Below are 20,559 nucleotides of genomic sequence, written 5' to 3' on the forward strand. Positions count from 1 at the left end.
TGTACCTTTTCTTTCTGATTTGCTCCCTTAGAATCTAAAAATCGTCATTAATTTAGGTTAGTTAAGATAATACACTCCATAACATATCTCTATTATATAAGACAACTCTTGAGGTTATATAAAAATATTTTCATTTGTGCCTCCCATAAAATAAATGAATTACCCTGAGTAATAAAAATTAAAAACAAATCAACACTCAATAGGGTAAATAAGGAGAAATTATACTTAACTAACATATGTCCCGTCAAAAAATAATACTTAACTAGCATATGCACTTAAAACCTAAAATATGGTTATGCATATGAAATTAAATTCATACACGTGGCTAGGGGTGTAAATTGGATGGACTGGATTGGACTTTGCCAAGTCCAAATCCAATCCAAAAAATTTTGGACTTGGATATTTGAGTCCGAGTCCGATCCAAGCTTTTTTCGAGTCCGATCCAGTCCGATCCATAAAAAATTTCTTCAGTCCGAATCCAGTCCAATCCGGTCCGAATTTTTATTAGAAAAGAAACTTCATTTTAATTCTTTTTTATAAAAAAGGTAAAGTCAAATATTTCGATCATAATGCAAATAATATTGTTACCGGCTAAGATTTCTGACACATAAAATAAAATATACGAGTACTAAATATTGGTTATGAAATGTTTTAACACCTACAACTACAAGTTACTCTTCCATAAAGCGTAAATAAATAGCCATTAACCAATAGATATAATTATAAATAACAACTAGTTTTAACCCCATGCGACGCACGGTTTCGTTTTGTCTTAAAATTATTCTTATTTAATTTTCTAGACTAAAAGATTTTTTTATTTTTCGTGTTCTAATAAGAAAGCAATGAGGATGGTAAACTCCTATTCTTAAGTCCTTCATTATAGGCTTCGTTCTATTCGACTTATTTTGTCTGAAATTATATCATAAGACCATCTGAACTGATTTGAATTTAACCTTTTTGAACTTATCTTAAAAAAACATATTTTTTTCTAAAATAAACTTATTTGTGTATAAAAAGGTATGGAAAAACTTATTTATTCTAAATTTATCTAAACTTATTTTTCTTAAATAATTCAAAATAAATCGAATAAAACAGAACTCGTGTATTTATTTATTTATTTATGGAATTTTTGTCAGAAAGGACCTTTTAAAATCAAAAAATTGTGACAAAGGACCTTTTAAAAAAAAAGTTGTGAGGTAGGACCTAAATCAGAATTTTTGTTGTGAATAGGGACCAAGACCCCTTTTCCGGTAGTCAAACCACATTCTCCGGCGTTGACCAGCGCGTGCGTCGCACGTGCGCCCATAAAAACGACTTATTAATTATTTTCCCCCTAATTACCTATACAAAACCTTAAAAAAAACTCTCTTCTCTCTCCTCGTTGCTTCTTCTTCCTCGACATTACCTGCACTTTGCTTCTGGAAAAAGAAAATTCGGTACTTCCTAAACAAAATTCAAAAAACTCCATTCCCATACTTCAACTCCCATACTCAACTAAAAAATCCGACCACCTTGCACTAATGCCTAAAGCCATCTGCAACCCTGCTAGACCGTGTAACTCAAACAAACGCAACCACCAACACCACCGGCCTGAAGAGGATTAACACTCGAGTTGCCGTCGTTACCGCCTCCGAAGGGCCCAACAACCCTCTAGTATGGTCTAAAACCAACCAATTACGGTCTGAAAATAAATTTAGCTTATGAACCCTAATTTTGAAAGTTACGAAATTGGAGAAATTGGACCAAAACAATTAGGGATTTTACTCTTACCCGGTACGAATTGCAACGAAAATCAAGGGGAAGCAATGAATTTTATTTTCCATAAGCAATATGCAATGGATTGATGAAGAAGATGAAGAAGCTATGAGAAGGTAATGTGGAGGAACAGAGCAACGAAGGAGAGAGAAAAGGGGATTTTTAATTTTAGATTTTCGGTAGGCATGCAAGGGGGAATTGGAGGGGAAAATTTTAGATTTTTAATTTTAAAAAAATCGTTTTTATGGGGCACGTGCCACGCACGTGCTGGTCAACGCCGGAGAATATGGTTTGACTACCGGAAAATGGTTCTTGGTCCCTATTCACAACAAAAATTCTGATTTAGGTCCTACCTCACAACTTTTTTTTTAAAAGGTCCTTTGTCACAATTTTTTGATTATAAAAGGTCATTTCTGACAAAAATTCCTTTATTTATTTATTTATTTTGACATAAGCTTAATTTGCATTATTAATAAAGTTTACAAATTACAATAAACAACTTACATAACAAACTACAAATAAACTACTTAAGATAAAAAATGTAGCAAATTCTTCTCCGTTGGCATCCCGGTTGTTGACTTGACTTTGTTTATAGAACTCGTTTATCAAAGTTTGTTACTGGTATATGTTATGTTTTAGATAAAGAGATTATCGATTTATCCCCATCTTAGTTTGATAACCATATTATTCTAAACCCTTGCGAGCAGTACATGTGTTTATAATACCAAAATAAGCAATTTCAACACTAAAATATAAGAACGTAAAGTTGCAATCTGCATAAAAATAATACGGATCGAGTACCATATTAACATATCCATTCACATAGAATAAGCGACAATGTTAAATAAACTTTTCATGTCATCCGAAACCAATCGACACCTCAAAAAAAAATTGGGTAAAGATTCATATAATGCACTGGTGTCATAAATTCATTTACATATATCTAACATTAAAGCTTCTCTAAGAAAAATAAATACCAGGCCAAAAGATAGAGTGATGTCAACAGATTTTACATTCAATTGCATACTGATAGTTTGGTCCAACGCAAACAAACATCTGCAATCAACCAATTAAGAAATTCCAGAATTAGTGTTTGTCGAACACTTACTAATTTGTAAATAAATAAATAAAAAGCAAGAAATTCTAAAAATAAAAACAAAAACATGCACAATAGAAGAGATGAAAATTAATCAAACCATAATTAGTGTATTCAAGTTTTGATAAATTAAACTATGAAATTCAACCACCAATAAAGAAATTACAGACCAGAATAACAGATAATATTAGCTATTAATCAAAAATTCAAAAACGAAATAAAATCAAACCTGTTTGCCACAGTACACGTCGTTTGAATCGACGATTTGCTACTTAAACACAAGCGACCAATTGTAAAATATTAAATTATTTAATGGGTTAGTGATGATGTTGATTCTACGAAACAATTTACAAAAAGAGTATTTCAAATCAGGGTTGGATGGAGTTAGCCATAATGAGTTAGATTTTGGAAGTGGGATTTTGGAGTTCGCAAAATCAGGAATTTTGGTTGTAAGCATGATCTTTAATTCATTGATTGATTTAAAAATATTTTGGCAAGTGGAAGGAAATCGAAGCGACATATTAGCATGAAGGAGAGATAGATGATTTTTTGGGAAAAAAAAGTGAAAAATCAGAAAATTAAATAAAATTAAATTAAATATTTAAATTAAATTTGAAATTTTCAGGAGAGGACACGTGGCGATTAAACTTCCCTGCTATTAAATAGTAGTATTGATATGTCTTGCAAATCAAAACCTTAGCAAAAAGGTTATAGTTCTTAAAAAAAGTATGTATAATAAAGATCAACAATCAACTATCACAGCCGGCGGGAGAAAGAGGTTGATATGGGTTTTATATGGAGTGTGATATTTTGTTGTTTTTTGTTGCACATAGTTATTAAAGGCCCAAATATCACATATTTCACAATAGTTTTTAAATTACATATGCTTCTCTATAAATAAAATCATAAAACTTTGGACTTGATTGGATTTTTGGACTCCAAAAGGTTGAGTCCAAGTCCAGTCCAAAAATAGTTGGACTTGGTAATTTGAGTCCGAGTCCGATCCAAAAATTTTCAAGTCCGATCCAGTCCGACAAGTTTGGACTGGATTGGATTGGACTTTGGACTTTTCTCAATCCACTTACACCCCTACACGTGGCACTACTTGATGCTCGGCTCGGTCAAAGCTCCACAGTAAAGTCACTTTATCCTTCTATTTTACATATAATACCTAAAAACTTTGATAAACATGTTTCTTAATTAAACATTTGATGGTCAAACCTCAAATTTTCGAGCCTTAGCCGAGGATATCGAGTTTCGATCCGAATCGAACTCAATTCTAATGTTTCGAGCTCGAGCATGAGCTCAATTTCCCAGGCTCGACAAGCTCGAGCCAAACCCGAGCTCACAAACTTTCAAGCTTGGCGAGTTGACGATCTTGACTCGACTCGGCTGAGTTCGACTCGACTCGTTAACTCTGTTACCCATGCACATCACGCATATAAACACGGGTACCCGACCCACTTGGTAAATAGGGGTGAGGAAAATGGTGGAAAATTTGAACGGCTTGTATTGAGTTGAAAAATTTGCCAATTGATTTTCAATTTTGAGTGCTTGCTTGTCTCTCCATCTGACCTGTCCTGTCCTCTCCCTCTCTCTTTCTCTTTCTCTTTGTCTTTCTCTCTCCAGAAAAACTTCCCCCGTTTTTACTTCACTGACACACTCCTCCCTCCTCAATCTTTCCCCAACTTCCTCCTCGATTTCTCCCTTGCTTCTTTTCAAATACCCCCAATTTCAATTTCAAATCCCTCAAAATTTCATCCATCATCATCATCAACATCAAATTCAATCCATTTCAATCACCCCCAATATGATTACCAATATTACTACTGTTTCAATCAGTTTTAGGGTTATACTCATTTTCATGTTTATCACCATCTTTTCTTCATCTAGGGATTTGATCGTCTTCTCCTCTCTCAAATAGCATCAATTTCGACATGATCGTCTGCTTCTTTAATGATTTTTTTCAATGATTGCCCGGTTTTTGATCATTCTAGGGTTTATTTCGGATTGATCTTCTTGGTACTGTTCATTCAGGTTTGCCAATCGTTTATTTTTCTTTATTTTCGCGATTTTAGTAATTTTTGTTTGTATCAGATGTTTGATTATCATTGGAATGTAAGTTTGCTCACCTTACTTTGAAGTTCATTTTAGTATTTTAGTTTGTGTTTTGATGATTAAGGCAATAGCTTTTTTAATTTCACTAGTTATTTTCTGTTATTGAATTTCTTCTAATGGCGGAAAAAAATGAACTACATCGAATTCATAACGAAACTATGCTTTTGGGATTTAATTGTTGAATGTAGTATGCCAGTGTATGACATTCTTATCATGGGTTTGCTGAAGTTTCTTCTTTGCGAACATAAGGGTTAAAAAATGCGTGTACGTTTGAGCTTTCGAGGTTTTTTTTGGAGGGATTGTTTTTAAAGTTTTTAGCTGTTTATGGTATAGCGTGTGATAGTTTAGGGAATTATGACGAAGAATTGCATGTAAGTAAATGCAGCTTGATACCTCTAAGAGTTCCTTTGTTTAATTTAGCAACAGCGTCCGCTTAGTACGAACTACGGAGTACGAAGTATTAGTTGTATCCATGCAGTTTCTGATGACAGTGTTTAGTCCTTATCTTTTGTATTGCAAGTTCCATTGATATTCCTACACTTTTGTACTATAACGGTGTCTCCTTATCGGTAAGCCATGTAATGATAATTTAGTGCTTCTTCGGCTATGTTGTTCAGACTATACTTGCTTATGATCCTTTAAGCTAACAAGTGTAGTATACAAGTAGTCACAGATTATAAACCGAATTATTAGTGCTAGAGTTTCGACCAATCTGACATATCTGGCATGTTCATGTTGACTAATACAAGTAATAGTATAAACTGGTTTAGTTTTATCCTTCCTGTTTAATCCTTTGATGTCTGAGATGTTTGCTGGATTTTGATAGATGTATGATTACAGCGAAAATGCCAAGATAATCCTTTACTATTTTTACTGGAGTATCATCTTCATGAATTGGGGTGAGATTTGATAGATAAACTCATAGAAGAGTAGATACGAAACATCTTTTGTCATTTAACTTTTTTCAATTTATGTATCATTACTACTGGGTTGGAAGAAACATCTAACTGAGCTGGTCACGATTTTGTAGTTACTTTTATGATTTGGACTTGACTTGGTGGATAGGTTTTTCTGGCATGTCGATTCTCTTATTTTCCCATTTTGATTTATATGTGGCAATGCAGAGGCTTGCCTGTGGAGAGACATACAGAACTTAACTTGCTTCAAGAAGAGCTCAAAAGAAACTCTAGAGATGCTGAGTGTACAGAAATAAACCTGGGCCAGAACTTGAAAATATTAAGTGGTTTATCAGGTCTATGTCAGGACCTTGACATTCTAAAGTGGAAATGAAGGCGACAGAAGCTGCAAATAATCCCGCCAAGCAATTTGAAGAGGCAATTTTGTCTAGGAAGCAGTACTTAGATACTGCTAGGGATCACTACTTGACCGCACTTGCTGGGCTGAGTGGCGGAAAACAAGAACAACCAAAGATATCCCCTTGTAGTGATTCATCTTTGCTGTTGGAAGACAATGTCTGCAATCTAGCAGTTGAAGCTGAACAAGCATCCACCACACCAGGACATGGGCTAGAAAAGACATTTTCTGAAATGGATGTACAAATGCTGTATCCTAATGGAGTTCTCAAAGCATCTGAAAAGGATTTGGAGGCTGTGAAGTTACAATTTAATAAATCTCTTGCTAGAAATACGAAATCCCAAATCACGGAAATGATTTGTAAACTTGGGATTTTGGGGAAGGAAATAGATACTATTGATGCTGCAGATTCAAAAACGACAAGGACTGCCTCAATAGATCCTGATAATGCTATGGAGTCACTGCGAAAGACAGTGGTAGAAAGTAGCTCCATCCACAGGATGGTAGAGTCTTTAAAAGCTAAACTTGACAATTTGAAGAAAGAACATGCAGGATTAAGTGATGTTGACGTAGGAGCAGAATCTGCTGCTAGGAATCTGAATTTCAGGTTCTTTAGAAGCAAACCCGAGAATGAAGGATGTTTTGCAAAGAAAGATAAAGCTAGTCAAACTTCTGAAGAAGTAACTCAGGATAAAGAAGTTAATGACCTGAAGATTAAAGCAAGAGGGTTGAAAAGGGAACATGATGCTGCAAAATTTTCTAAAAATGTGGAGAAGAGACCAAAAATCATGCCTGATGTTGATGAAGCAAAAGAGCGTATAGTGAGCTCGGCCGATCTGGTTAAGAGCTTTCCTGAGGGAATTCATCCTGCATGTGTATCAACGTCTGAATCTAGTGCCCGATTTATGATTTCTGAAGATGAGCTTGAGTCATCAAGCCAGCAAGTGGGGAAGTCAGCTAAGTTGGATAGGGGAACTTCGGTTGCAGCAAAGGAAGGAGTTGAGGGGGAAAAATGTGACTATGCTTCTGAATTCTCCATTCGGTGAGGATCTTGTACACCTTTTTATTATATTTCACTAAAGGGCAGGGTAAAACCAAGATTATATTTACTTTTCTCCATGCTCATAATCCTGCAGGTGTTGAATTATAATTTCCACTCTTCTGTTATTGTGAAAAAAAAGTCTTCTTGCTTATTTCTACCTAGAATCAGTGTGCTTTGCCCTGCTCCTCCATATCCCAACACCCTCCTTCAAGAGCTAGGCTACCAAGAGTCATTATATCAATCTATTTTATTCATGTTAATGTAAAATGTGTTACAATAAGCAATCTATATGAAATTCATTACAAATTCCTGTAAAATACCAAGCATTTTGGGCTATTAAACTATTCACAGCCCACCACGTTTGCCTAATCATATAAACTATTATTCCAAGGTATACTAACCTGTAAACACGCTTAAAATGTAAGCAGAATACAACTATAACAAATAATACACATACTATAAAACCAGCAAAAGAAGACGTAATAATTCAGGTTATCGTTTTCCTTTCTTTTCTATTTACATCATTTGCCTGTTCAACTTTGCTCGTCTTTTCTATTTATCCTTCAGACTTGTTATTCATTATTTCGGTTGGAGCTCCGAGATTCAATCTTTTCTTGTACTCGTCGTGGTTAATTGGACCATATTATGGTTTGTGTCTGCAGAGACTTTGTCTTTGCTGCTCGGAATAGAGATATCAGCCTGAATTGGCCCTTTTCTCAGAAAAATTTGCAACTTTGTCTGAAGCATGGTGTAAAGAATGTATTGCCTTCTTTTCAGCCTCTAGATTCTCCGAGAGATAGTTCCATGAATTGTTTGGCTGAGAATATATTGCGCAGTGAAGAAAGTAATGTGAGGCTGTCAATGTTTAATAATCATATTGCACCTGACACTATACTGCAACTGGATCATTCATGGAACCAGGATCTTGCTGAAGGCTACAGGGATTCAGATTCATTTCGTACTGGAGGGGAAAGAGATTTGGTATTCAAGACTGTTGCGACTGCTAATTCTCAATCAGAAGTAGGGTCAGTTTCCACTAGCAACCTTCCTTTGTCGGAAGTCTCGGATGAACGAGAAGCTGTGGGTTCAGCTGCTAATAACAAGACAAACAGTTCAGCCTCACAACTATCCAGTAAGAAGTGCAAAGTGGCAGTGAAGATTCGTGTTAACAGTAAACGTAACACACCTGAAGATATCACCTCTCCTTGTACTGGCCCTCCCGAGACAATTTCTTCGAAGATTTGCCCAGTCTGTGAAACTTTCTCATCATCTTCAAATACTACTTTGAATGCCCATATTGATCAATGTCTCTCTTCACAATCTCCTCCTATCTGGATGAAGAGTTCAAAGCTAATCAAGCCTAGAATAAAGCCAAGAAAGATAAGATTAATGACTGATATCTGTGCCACAGCCCCTTGCTGCACATTGGAAGATTTGGATAGGAGAAATGGTACTAACTGGGCTGCAAATGCAGATTTACCCTTGGAGGAGGCTGATGTACCTTCTGAACGGAGATGTCCTGGAGTATCATCCAGATATCTTAAACAAAATGCTGATGATGGTTCTGTTTATATTGACTCGAGTGGAAGAAAAATACGTATTCTTTCGAAGTTCAATAGTACGTCACCATCATTTTCAAAGGCTAGAGAGGATCAAAGACCCAAAAAGCAATCAAGAAAGGCCAAGAGAAGCAAATTCTTTTCACCTAATAGGAAAAGGTGTCTTGCTAAACATTTGAAGTATCTTAAAGCCACCCGTCAAAGAAAACGGTCTTTCTCTTCGAAGACCAAGGGACCTTCTGTTGAAGTATGCCTTTGTTTTGTACTCTTATTTTTTGTTGCATTACTTATCGTCGTCGTTACTTATTGCATTACTTATGATATTTTTTTCTTTTAACGTCCAACTCCTTTCTGGTTTGTTCTGGTCACATTGACGATCTCCTATGACGATTCATGTTAGCCGACCCCAAATCATTTTGGGACTAAGGCTTTGTTGTTGTTGTTGTTGTTTATTGTCGTCGTTCCTTTTCTTTAGAGTTGAGTACCTAAATTGTTATGAATGCCTAGGTGGATTTGGATAAGGAAGGGAAAATGAAAAAAGGAGAATAAAAATATCTAGGTACAAAAGATGCAAAACCCCCTACCATCTTTGATAGTTTCTGGCTATTGGGTTGCTTGATTATTTCCTGTTAGCTTGGTTCCTCTGTCATGAATTCTGTCTTTATATGTAAATCAAAGTGAAATTTAGATTGGTTGTGCTCCTTTATAAAATTATGTTTATTCATCTCATGCAGGCTTGTGGGCTACAAGATGCTGTGCGTGAAGTGGGAGGCGAGAAACAACCAGCCTCATTTGTTAAGAGAGTCCAAGTTCAAGAACAGAACCATCCCGGTGATCCTGGAGGCATTACCAAACTCTCCAGGTGTGAGGTTCAAGCAACAAAAGATTCGCTCATTGGGAATGATCAAGTTGGGAATGCTGAGGTGGGGCCTAGATGGACACCTGTCAAGAAGCATATTGATTTGCCAAAGATATCCGTCTCCTTTACTCAAAGTAACTTGACAACTCCTGCTATTTCCCCTGTTTGGGTGGACCGGAGGAGTGACGGTTCTTGTAGAGAGAAGATGTTGGGTGGCCGTTCACTGAGAGGCGCAGTCCGGGAAAATAGAGACGCATTGCAGGTATCTTTGAAGTCAGGAGCTACTCTGTCTAACAGGAATATCGCCGTGGAATCTACGCCAAATTCTTCAGATTCCGCTGTGGTTCCAGCTCCTCCCCTTGAAAGAGAAGCTGACATCCAACCAAACGTTTTGCCAAATGCCGTTATATCCTTTTCTACTAGCAGGGGACTGTTGCGTAGTTGTCGTGCTGGACCATCGAAAGGAATGAGACCGCGCAATCCAAAAGCTATGATTTCACCCAACCGCTCTTGTGCTCGTGGGTGTCAGTCTAATTCTGAAAAAATTGGTCCAGCCCTTGAAAACTCTCGTGACTGCCATGAAGATGAAGAGGCTGAAGCTTGGTCTACTGACACTAGTGAACAGTTTGATGCTACGATTGACCACCCAAAAAGTACCAGAATTTCCGACTCTCTTGGTAGAAGTAACATGGTCAAAGTGCGACAAAAAAGAGCCTTGGAATATGGTCAGAATGGAGATACCAACAGAGATAATGAACTTGCTGATGACACACGTGGTTGCGTCAGTTCTGCCATGACAGGTCTTCATAATGAAACAGAGTTTATTGCTTCAGTTTCATCTTCCAGCTTGGCTATTGGGGTAAATAAGACTAGTTTGAGGACAACGTTTAATCCTGAACTAGAAAAAGTTGTGGATGTATCTCAGTCTAAATTACTCCAATGTTCAGACAAATTTCAGAGTCCTTTATTCAGGGCTGAAGCTAGTGGTAATCTAAGCCAACCTGGTCTAAATGATGAGTGTGAGATGCTTTGTGGAAATTTGGCGGATTCTCAGAGACTGGAGCTTAAGACCGGAGATTACATTCTCAATTTCGGTCATGGAGGTTTTTCTCCGGAAGTTGATCCAATGCTTATTATTCCAGGACCACCAGGATCAGATTTGCCCAGTTTCAGTGATATGGGCTCTGAAGATGATAATTATGAACTTGGAAGAAGACAGGAGGTTGATGGAGATCTGTCAGAATCCCCATTTTCTGCCACATCCACCATCTCAAACTTGGGTAGAAATAGAACAGATGATGTTACTGTCAATGAACAAAAATCTTTTGGTGTTTCTCTTTCAGTCCCCGATAATGTTTATCCAGTGTGGTTAGGTGCCAGCTGTGGACCTTTTCCGGGGATTTCAACAGTTTCTTCACGAATTACTGCTCCTGAGAGTGAAAGGGTTACTCGTGTTAATAGTTCGGCAAATGACGTGATTGATCTGCAATGCTGTCCACAAATTGAAGAGATTACTCAAAGCACTATGACTTCCCAGGAATCTCAACTTCTAGGTTGGAGACCAACATTTTCCAAGAGTTTTTCTGGAGGAAATCATACATATTCCGCATTGGATGGAAATTCAATTGTTGTTAATGACCGAAATGCTGTCCTTTCTTCCAGCAACTATCACAGGGAAAACTCAGTGAACTCAGCTGATCCATTTTCAAGAACTGGTGACTGTGATTCTATCAGTCCTTCTGCCCTAACTCTCCGGTTAATGGGCAAGGATTTAAAGGTTAGTAACCAGATAGACACCGATCTTTCAAGGTCTCAAGCTGCCATAAATGGTGACATGAATAAATTGGTTAAAAGAAGTTGGGAACCTCAGAGTCCCACTTTTTTGAGACCTCTTCCTCATGTTCAGGATCATCCACAGTTTTTACCTGTGCGACATTTTGATGTTGAATCTTCAAATGTGATGCATAGTTTTGGAAGCCATAACCAATCCTCAGGGGGCATGTACCTCAATGAGCGTATGCATGCTGGTTTTTCTGTTCTTGGAGCAGGGCCTTTCCGAAGATAAAGTTGGAAACAAACTTTGATGTTTCAAGATCAGTTTTTGCAGAAATTTTCATCCAGAAATATGGCAAAGATTTATAACGAGTTGGGTGTTTCGATGTTTGAAGATGGAAGTTATGGAAAAAGCTTCAATAGGGCAACATAAGACGACATGGTTTACGCAGGGCATCTATAGAAAGCTTTCCCTATGTTAATAGAACAATCGGAGGCAAGGGCGCAGTGGCATGTCTATCGATTTTGGAGGCAGAACTATGCATCTGTGACTGTGTGGCCTATCAGCCATTCATAAAACTAATTTATAAAAAAGTTTACACAAAGAGTTACTCATATGTTTCTTCAGTTTTTTTGTTGTTAAACCGGAAGAAAGTATGCTATCGGACCGGAACTTCTCACGGGTTTAATCTAGATTAGCTAAAGGTTGAACCCTAGAGAGTGGAGCTACTGGTTTTGTTGTGAGTATAAATGTAAAATCAATGTGACAAGTCCGACTTATTACTTGTATAGTTGTATCAAGCGTATTGTCACATGTGAGTTTAGTCTTTTATGGAGTACTTTTTACGAGTAGTTTCTAAAACGGTTTTTTCACCAAATACTGTCCGAGGTTTACATTTTTTTCATGACTTGTCTTAATGTCTAACGATGTCAAGTTGCCATTAGTTTTCTCTTTCTCCTTCCCTTCTTTTTCATCTTTCCCTACCATGGTGGTGAGCAACAAGAAGGGTTTGCTATAGCTGCCATGGAAGAAAGAGAAATAAGGAGAAGACGAGAAACCCTAAATTATAACAGCGATTTAACGACAGGGTCACATTGTGGATAAATGTAAATCTCAAGGGTATAGGACAAATTTTTAAAAACACGAGAGATATATAGTAAATTAAGTTGAATCTCAGGAGTATTTGTTGAAAAAATATTTCTAAAATGACAGAGAAAAACAACGCAGTTAAAATCTAAAAATTACGTGTATATGTAAGGGTACTCTAATTATTAACGAACCGTTTAATTACCTTAAAAACAAGGAACACATTTTCTTATATGGTCTTGATCATCTAACCAATACACTAATTAAGGTTCTTTTAGTGCACCCTCTTATTTTGTACACTTTCGAAGAAATTGAAATAGTGTGCGACTTCATGTGAATCCCTATTTGTCATTGTTCATGTTTGCCAACTTGCCATGCATTATTAATGTACTAAAAGCGTCATTTTCTACATATGTTTTTTCTTAGTTTACTTTTATTTGATAGAAACCTATATTAGGTTGTCCCACTTTCATATGGGATTTTAGTAAAATCCATTTTGTATGTTGTTTTTGCACATAGAGAGATAGATAGTCTCATTTGAAAAGATAAAACTTTGATTATGTTATCTATGTAATAACATTGGATGATCAATGTCGAAAAATCGAGTTAATTATCGAAATCTGGTTAACTATGGTCTCACACAAACATTTTATAAATCGGTTTTTTCTTACAAGATTTTGTAAAAAAAGGTGTTCCTTATAAAACATCTCTTTCAAAAGGTAGTTAAGAGTATCACAACTTATTTACGAGAATTATATTTATTCTATTTGTGCATAAAATACCACATAAGCAATTACATAAATGGACCTTGGTAATTTTATAAAATTAAGACATACCGAGTAACTAGTTAACTGTATGTCATCCTTCTGTATCGTTCCAATTTCATCAGATGTATATATAGAAAGAAGAAGGGCATAGTTAAGTAAACGGTGTAATGACATAAAACAAAATTCCAAAAGAAAATATTTCAGACAACCCTTTGATGACATGGCGCTCCACCTTTGTCCCCACTCTCTCCCTTCTTTCTCTCTCCTCTGTATACAAATTTGTCTCCTTTTCAAAACAACTTTTTTCATATTCAAACCTCCCCCTTTTCTCTCTCATCACTCTCAAATCTCCAATTCAATTTCTTTTCTTTTTTTTTACAAAATCATTCCAAAATCATCCCCCTTTTTTTGTTATAATTTCCCCCTTTTAATTTTTCTTTTGATGAAATAGTAGTAATTTCCATACTTCGTCTTCTTCTCTTCTGCAATTATTTCCGACCCTTTTTCGATTTTCTTACTACTATTACACTCATTCGTTCATCGATTTCCCTTTTTTCTGGGGCTTTTCTGGGATTTAATATTTTTAATTGTTTTTACTCGGTCCAATTTTCGTGTTCTTTTTGGGGTTTGAAGAAGATGATGATCAGAGACTTTGATCGAAGCGCAAATATCTTAGCCGTCTGATCAATTTGAAACTTTTCTAGGGTTTTTGCCCTTTCATTTTAGGGTTTTACATCATCATTTCAGGTTTGGGTTTTCTCTCTCTAAACTAATTGATTAATTGATTGATTGATGTTGATTTTTTTCTCTAAATTATCTGTTGTGTGTAAGAATTCTCTGTTACTTATCTGGTAGGTGGAGAGGAGCTGTACTAGTACTACTTTTTATTATTAGATTGAATTTAATTAGTTGCTTATTTATGGAATTGGATCAATTTTTAATTAATTTGCTATTTCCCTTCTATTTTTGGCTCATATTATAGTAATTCATGTCATTTATGATATTGGTTTCGTGAAAGTTATATCATGATTGGAAATAGTAATTATGTTGTTGCATAATCATAAAGTTTCCTCTTTTTTTTTGTTTGGTATGTAATAATGATTGATATGTGATGATTTAGACTTTTGAAGGTTTATGAAATGTATTCAACGATGGTTGTATTACTTGTATGTATGTGTATGATGGCTGTAAAGTGGATGCCGAATAGCTTATTTGTTCTTTAAAGTTTTGGGACCGGGGGTTGGCGAGGTGGTACCCAAGTTAAGGATCGAATTCCCATCTACATCAATCTTGTTTGTGTCTCCCTGTGGTTATATGTACGTCTATGATGGTTGTAAAGAGGATGCGAATTAGCTTATTTGTTCGTTAAAGTCTTTGGGGATGGGGGGTTGTCGAGGTGGTACCCACGACTAGGGATTGAATGCCGTCCACATCACTGGTATTCGTGGCTTCTATACAGGATACACCAAAAAAATATTATGGTTAACTTGTGTGGTATTATGCTGAAATGTGATGTTGGCCTTTTGAGTTTTTGTTAACATTATATGGTTTTTGTTCCCAATAATTTTCCATTAGCATGTGATGGGGATAAGCAATTGGCCCTATAACGAAAACCTGGTTATTTGTCAATTTCTGATAGTTCCTAATCCATTCCATGTGCTCAAATAGAATCTCGAGGATGGAAGAATGTTTAAATGTTTGTTTTTTTGCCTTGTCTTTCGATTTATCACATCTGATATGTCTTGGATTTTTTGGGAGGGCCCTCTGAGTGGAATATCTGGACTACTGCTGAAAGTATTCAATTTGCTTTTCCTGCATTATTGTTTTTTGGCTGATGGGATCTTATGGTTTTCAGTTTGACAAATTGTTATGATACGACTATGCAAATCCCCGTATCACAAATATCATCACCTAGTTAACAACAGTTTGAGTGTCTGATAAATGATTTCAAGGGTAGATGGCTTTTCGTTACATTGACCCCTTGATCTTCAAATTAATTGTGCCCCTCTTTGTCATGGGAGAAAGAGAGACTGTTTTGAGATTTCTTTTGTTTCTTCTGGCATGAATATTAAACGTAGAAGTCATGTATCTTTTGTAATTACAAAAAAATCATATATGCAAAAATAAACAATTTCCATACGAAGAAAGAAGGAAGCTCAAAACAGTGTAGAGGTTGGAAGTGTTTTAATCTTTTTCCATCTTAGCATTCGAGTTTAGTGACCGGAAGAGTGTCTCTTACATACAAAAGTGAGTAGTTTGGAAAGGAGATAGGGTGTGGGGTTTACAAACTTACAATGTGTAGTTGCTATATATTCTCCTCATTTATGTGGGAGGCACTCATACTTTGTGTCTGTCTGCCAGCCTATTATATTAGCTGTTTGGAATTGGTAAGCCTGTTCAACTTTGCATCCTTTTTGGGGTATGATTTTCTGTTTTAATATTTGCATTCAACATGATTGTGTTGCTTGGTCCAGTCAATGAAGTGTTTCTGTTTCTCGGTGTCTTATGACCAATAGGTTGATTAATTTCTTGAGATTGAATAATTTGAAATTAATTGATGAAAGAGAGAGAAGTATGATGAAGATGGACTCCTGAGCTGGTGAAAAGCAAACTCCTCTGTCAAGAACAAATTTGACAAGTTACATGCAGAAACTTAATGGTCCAAAACGTTCTCAGCTTTAGCGTGAGCATGTCGCAATCAACCCGTAGGGCATAGTTAGTCATTATCATACCTAAGGAATTAAAATTTAAGGAACCATGACACTGTGATTATTGATCTGAAATGGACCGTCTTGGTCTGCATAGAAGATTGTTTTTGCAATGTTACTTACACTCTGGAGTTCATACTTAAGTAGTGTTTTTCCCTGTTTTTTGTCTTTTCTTTTGTTTGGTACTTTGGTGTGTGGGGGTATTATGCGCCTTCTAAATTCTACTCTTCTCTTGTCTTGATTTTTTACTTTGTGGTTCTGTTAGTGTAGACCTTGGACTGTCTTTTAGTAGCTTCTCAATATTTGCTTATGAGTTTGTTGTTTTTTTTTTTTGCAGAAGGCTTTAGATTTTCAAAGACCAAGTCAGGAATATGGTGCACTCAGCTGAACGACCAAAAAATACAGGCTCTCCTAAAGTTGAAGTAGGAGAGATAGATACCAGGGCTCCATTTCAGTCTGTGAAAGATGCTGTCAACTTATTTGGCGAGGTTGCATTTTCTGGAGAAAGACCTGCAATTAGGAAGGCAAAACCACAGTCGGCAGAGGTTTGTTTTCCTTACTTACAACCTACGTAAATAATCTTAATTGTGCAAGACGGCATTCTTTCAGTGAGCAGCGAGCAGCGAGCCTATGAACTAGAAGAGTGAGTAGGGTAAAGCTGAGAAGCGAGTGCCATGTAGGAGGACACCTGTAGATAGAATTACCGGCACAGTTGCTAAGTGCCTCAATTAGCCTTGTCCCTGAGATTGCAATCATATATTTTTACCCCTGCCATTACGAAGTGCAAAAAAGCTGTTTCATTTACACCCTTGATCCAAATTCCGTAAGGCAACTTACTATCTCAACTTCTCAAGGAAATACTAGGTAAAGGACATCCCAGGGAGACGTATGGAGAATGATGTATTCCATTGTAACCTAATTACCTAAAGTTAAAATTTGACCATCAAAACTGTTTCAGTAATCAATTTGTTGATAATGTATGGACGATAGATAGCCAAATCACCTTATAGGTATTTTAGATGGCACTCCTTATAGGATGATTATTTTTAAATTTAGTTTACAGTAGCCAGTAGGTTATACTCCCTCTGTTTTTATTTAAGAGATACACTTGCCTTTTCCAGCCGTATTTATTTAAGAGATACACTTGCCTTTTCCAGCCGTATTTATTTAAGAGATACACTTGCCATTTTTAGTAACTTATCAACCCCACCATCTAATTAAATACTCCCTCCGTCCCGGAATACTTGACCTGTTTTCCATATCGTGCCGTCCCTTAATACTTGACCTGTTTCTAAAAATGGAAATATTCTAACAATATTATATTATTTTTCACTCCACCCCTATTAACCCACCTACCCCCTACTCCATACAAAAAATAATTAAAAATTCAACCCCTACTCTCCCCAACCCCACCCCTTTACACATTTCCCACTAACTACATTAAAATAATACCCCACTATCAACTACTACCTATTAAATTAAATAAGTCAATTCAAGTCCCTTAAACTCTGTGCCGGTCAAACCGGGTCGAGTATTCCGGGACGGAGGGAGTAATCTATCTACCCCCACCCCCACCCCCACCCCCCACTCCCTAAAATGACATGGTCCCCACTTATTTTTCTTATTAAAATATCTACTCCACCCCACTTGTTTTATTACTTTATTTAATTCAATTCTTTTTTTTAATACCCGTGCCCGACCAAGTGTATCTCTTAAATAAATACGGAGGGAGTATTAAAAAAAACTTGCAGCCATGTTGAAGGACTTCTCTAGTTGTCAGTGTTGGTTTTTTTTTTTTGGGAAGCTTTATCGCGTATCTTTGGTTTGCGCTACCGGGGGTGTGGAGGAGATCATTGTTAGTATAATGGGATCTTTTACCATTTATAAGTATCACGTATCCTGTTTGAAAATGCTATCCTGAATGAAATTTGAAAGTTAATACTCCATATTGGGACAAACATGATTCATTATGCTCTTTACCAAGCACTTAGAATCAGAATATTGACTTAGTCAAAATGCCTATTGCTCTCAAATGTGCTAAATGCTCTACAGTATGTTGTTTGGATAACGCCATACTGTAGTTATCACAAAAACTAGACATCCTTTTTTTCAATCAACTTTGCGCGCCTTGCAAGTTACAACCCCCCTCGGCCCTCCCCTAACCCAAATGCCAAATCTGTTTTTTTCCCTTTTTCTGGAGGTGTGCTGGACTGAGATTGTATGTTTAAAAAAGCTCTGGGAATATTTTTCTCTTTGAATCTACTTTATCCATGAAAATCTGTTGCTCGTCATTGTTGGGTTGTTAAAGGTGTCAGTCTTGTATTGCAGAGAGCTCTGGTTAAGGAGACGGAACTTCACCTGGCTCAAAAGCAGCTGAACAAGTTAAAGGAACAGCTAAGAAATGCTGAAAATACCAAAGCAGAAGCACTTCTAGAACTTGAGAAAGCTAACAGGACTGTGGAAAATCTAGAACAGAAGCTCAAAATCTTAAATGAATCCAAAGAAACTGCAATTCAAGCAACAGAAGCTGCAAAACAACTTGCAAAGCAGCTTGAAGATGCAAACAGTGGCAAAAATGCTCTGACCAATGGTTCTCACGAAGAAGAATCCGGAGATGCAAAAGAACGGTACACGACTGTAATCTCGGAACTTAATGCTGCCAAGAAAGAGTTGGCGAAAGTCCGTCAGGATTATGATACATCTTTGGAAGCAAAAGCTTCTGCCACCAAACAAGCTGCAAAAGCCGAGCATGCAGCGAAAGCAAACACAGATCGAGCTTCTGAACTTTCAAAGGAAATTTCTTCTCTCAAGGAAACGATTGATCAAGTGAGGCAAGCTTCAGTTTCAACCCAACAGGAGCAAGCGACTATCTTCTCTGAGAAAGACATTGAGAGACAATTTTACAAAGCCAGATTGGAGGAGTCTGTGATGAAGTTGCAGGAAATGAAGAAAGAGTTTGATCCTGAAATTTCCAGAGAACTAGAGGCTAAACTGGCAGAAGCAATGGGTGAAATCGAGGTTTTAAGGAAGGAAGTGGAGAATGCGAAGACATCCGACGTAGACTGCGTGAAAACGGTTACTTTAGAGCTAGACGGGGCAAAGGAATCCCTGCATAAAGTGTTGGAAGAGGGAAGTTCCCTTCAGAATCTGGTGAATTCTCTGAAACAGGAGTTAGAGAATTTGAGAAAAGAGCATGCAGAACTGAAAGAGAAAGAAACAGAGACAGAATCCGTTGCTGGGAATCTGCATGTTAAGCTCCGTAAATGTAAGTCTGAGCTCGAAGCTTCCATTGAAGAAGAAGCTAAAGCTAGTGGGGCCACAGATGAAATGGTTGCAACGTTGAGTCACTTAACAGAAGAGGCAGAAAGTGCTAGACTTCAAGCAGAAGGGATGAGGTCCAAGGCTCAAGAGCTCAAAAAGGAAGCTGCTGCTACCCGGGTTTCTCTAGATGAAGCTGAGAAAAAGCTGAAACTTGCACTTGAAGAAGCCGAGGAAGCGAAAGCAGCTGAGGCGAACGCCATTGATCAGATTCAGGCTTTGTCTGAAAGAACAGATGCAGCTCGTTCCTCCACCTCGGAATCAGGGTCCAAAATCACCATCTCACGGGATGAGTTTAAGGCTTTGAGCAGGAAAGCAGAGGGGTCCGATAAGCTTGCGGAGATGAAGATAGAAGCTGCAATGGCACAAGTGGAGGCGGTGAAGGCGAGTGAGGATGAAGCAATCAAGAGATTGGAGGCTGTTCGGAAGGAAATAGATGATATGAAAGCTGCAACACAGGAGGCGTTGAAGAAGGCTGAGATGTCCGAGGCAGCGAAAAAAGCCGTGGAGAGTGAGCTTCGGAGATGGAGAGAGAGAGAGCAGAAGAAGGCAACTGAGGCTGCATCCCGTATTTTGGCAGAGACACGGGTTGTCCAAGCTCAGGTTCAGTCACCGGTTACAAAGACACGCGCACAACTGATGTCGACAAAGTCGGGGCCTGTTGATTACAAGTTTCAAGTACAGTATGCATCAGAAATGGCTAATGGGGGGAAGAATAGTTTGGAGAAACCGAAAACTTCAGTGTCGAAGAAAGTGCTATTGCCTAATCTTAGTGGTATATTTCATAAGAAGAAAAGTCAGGTGGAAGGCGGATCGCCATCTTATCTTCCGGGTGAGAATTGAGGTATTTGATGTTTTGTGATAATGGTGAAGGTAACTTGTGCTGCATTTTGGAGACGTGTACATTTTGGTAGGAAGGTGGAATCCGTGTGTTATAGTATGTGATATGTGGTAAGGACATGGGTATGGATGTGCAAGTAACAGTTAGACATCCAAAGAGTCATTTCTGTATAGAACACAAGGTACTTAATAATCTGCTTGAATTAGTGTAGGTCATTGTATGTTGTTTAAATCTATGCTATTATTGAGTGCATGGAATATGGGGCATGAAATGCCAGATCCCTTCTCTTCATTTGTGTTGCTCTCTTTCAATTGTTGGTATG

The 20,559-nt window shown here is 37.3% G+C and overlaps 2 protein-coding genes across 3 annotated transcripts; both read left to right on the plus strand.

Moving 5' to 3' along the window:
- The first annotated feature begins 4,412 nt into the window (after positions 1–4,412).
- Positions 4,413–12,317, plus strand: LOC110782076 (uncharacterized). Of its 2 annotated transcripts, none has more exons than XM_021986149.2 (4): positions 4,413–4,888; positions 6,094–7,325; positions 7,988–9,131; positions 9,619–12,317. In XM_021986149.2, the coding sequence occupies exons 2-4, from the start codon at positions 6,256–6,258 to the stop codon at positions 11,806–11,808; spliced, it is 4,404 nt and encodes a 1,467-aa protein (XP_021841841.1). In that variant the 5' UTR covers positions 4,413–4,888; positions 6,094–6,255; the 3' UTR covers positions 11,809–12,317. The 2 variants fall into 2 exon arrangements, with proteins under 2 accessions (XP_021841841.1, XP_021841842.1); XM_021986150.2 differs by having other exon boundaries at positions 4,413–4,873.
- A 1,328-nt stretch (positions 12,318–13,645) lies between these two features.
- LOC130468094 (WEB family protein At5g55860) lies at positions 13,646–20,528 on the plus strand. Its single transcript, XM_056837781.1, has 3 exons — positions 13,646–14,117; positions 16,416–16,623; positions 18,407–20,528. The coding sequence occupies exons 2-3, from the start codon at positions 16,450–16,452 to the stop codon at positions 20,237–20,239; spliced, it is 2,007 nt and encodes a 668-aa protein (XP_056693759.1). The 5' UTR covers positions 13,646–14,117; positions 16,416–16,449; the 3' UTR covers positions 20,240–20,528.
- The last annotated feature ends 31 nt before the right edge of the window (positions 20,529–20,559 follow it).

This window comes from Spinacia oleracea, chromosome 2 (genome assembly GCF_020520425.1).
Source record: "Spinacia oleracea cultivar Varoflay chromosome 2, BTI_SOV_V1, whole genome shotgun sequence".
In the NCBI taxonomy this organism is placed as follows: Eukaryota; Viridiplantae; Streptophyta; class Magnoliopsida; order Caryophyllales; family Amaranthaceae; genus Spinacia; species Spinacia oleracea.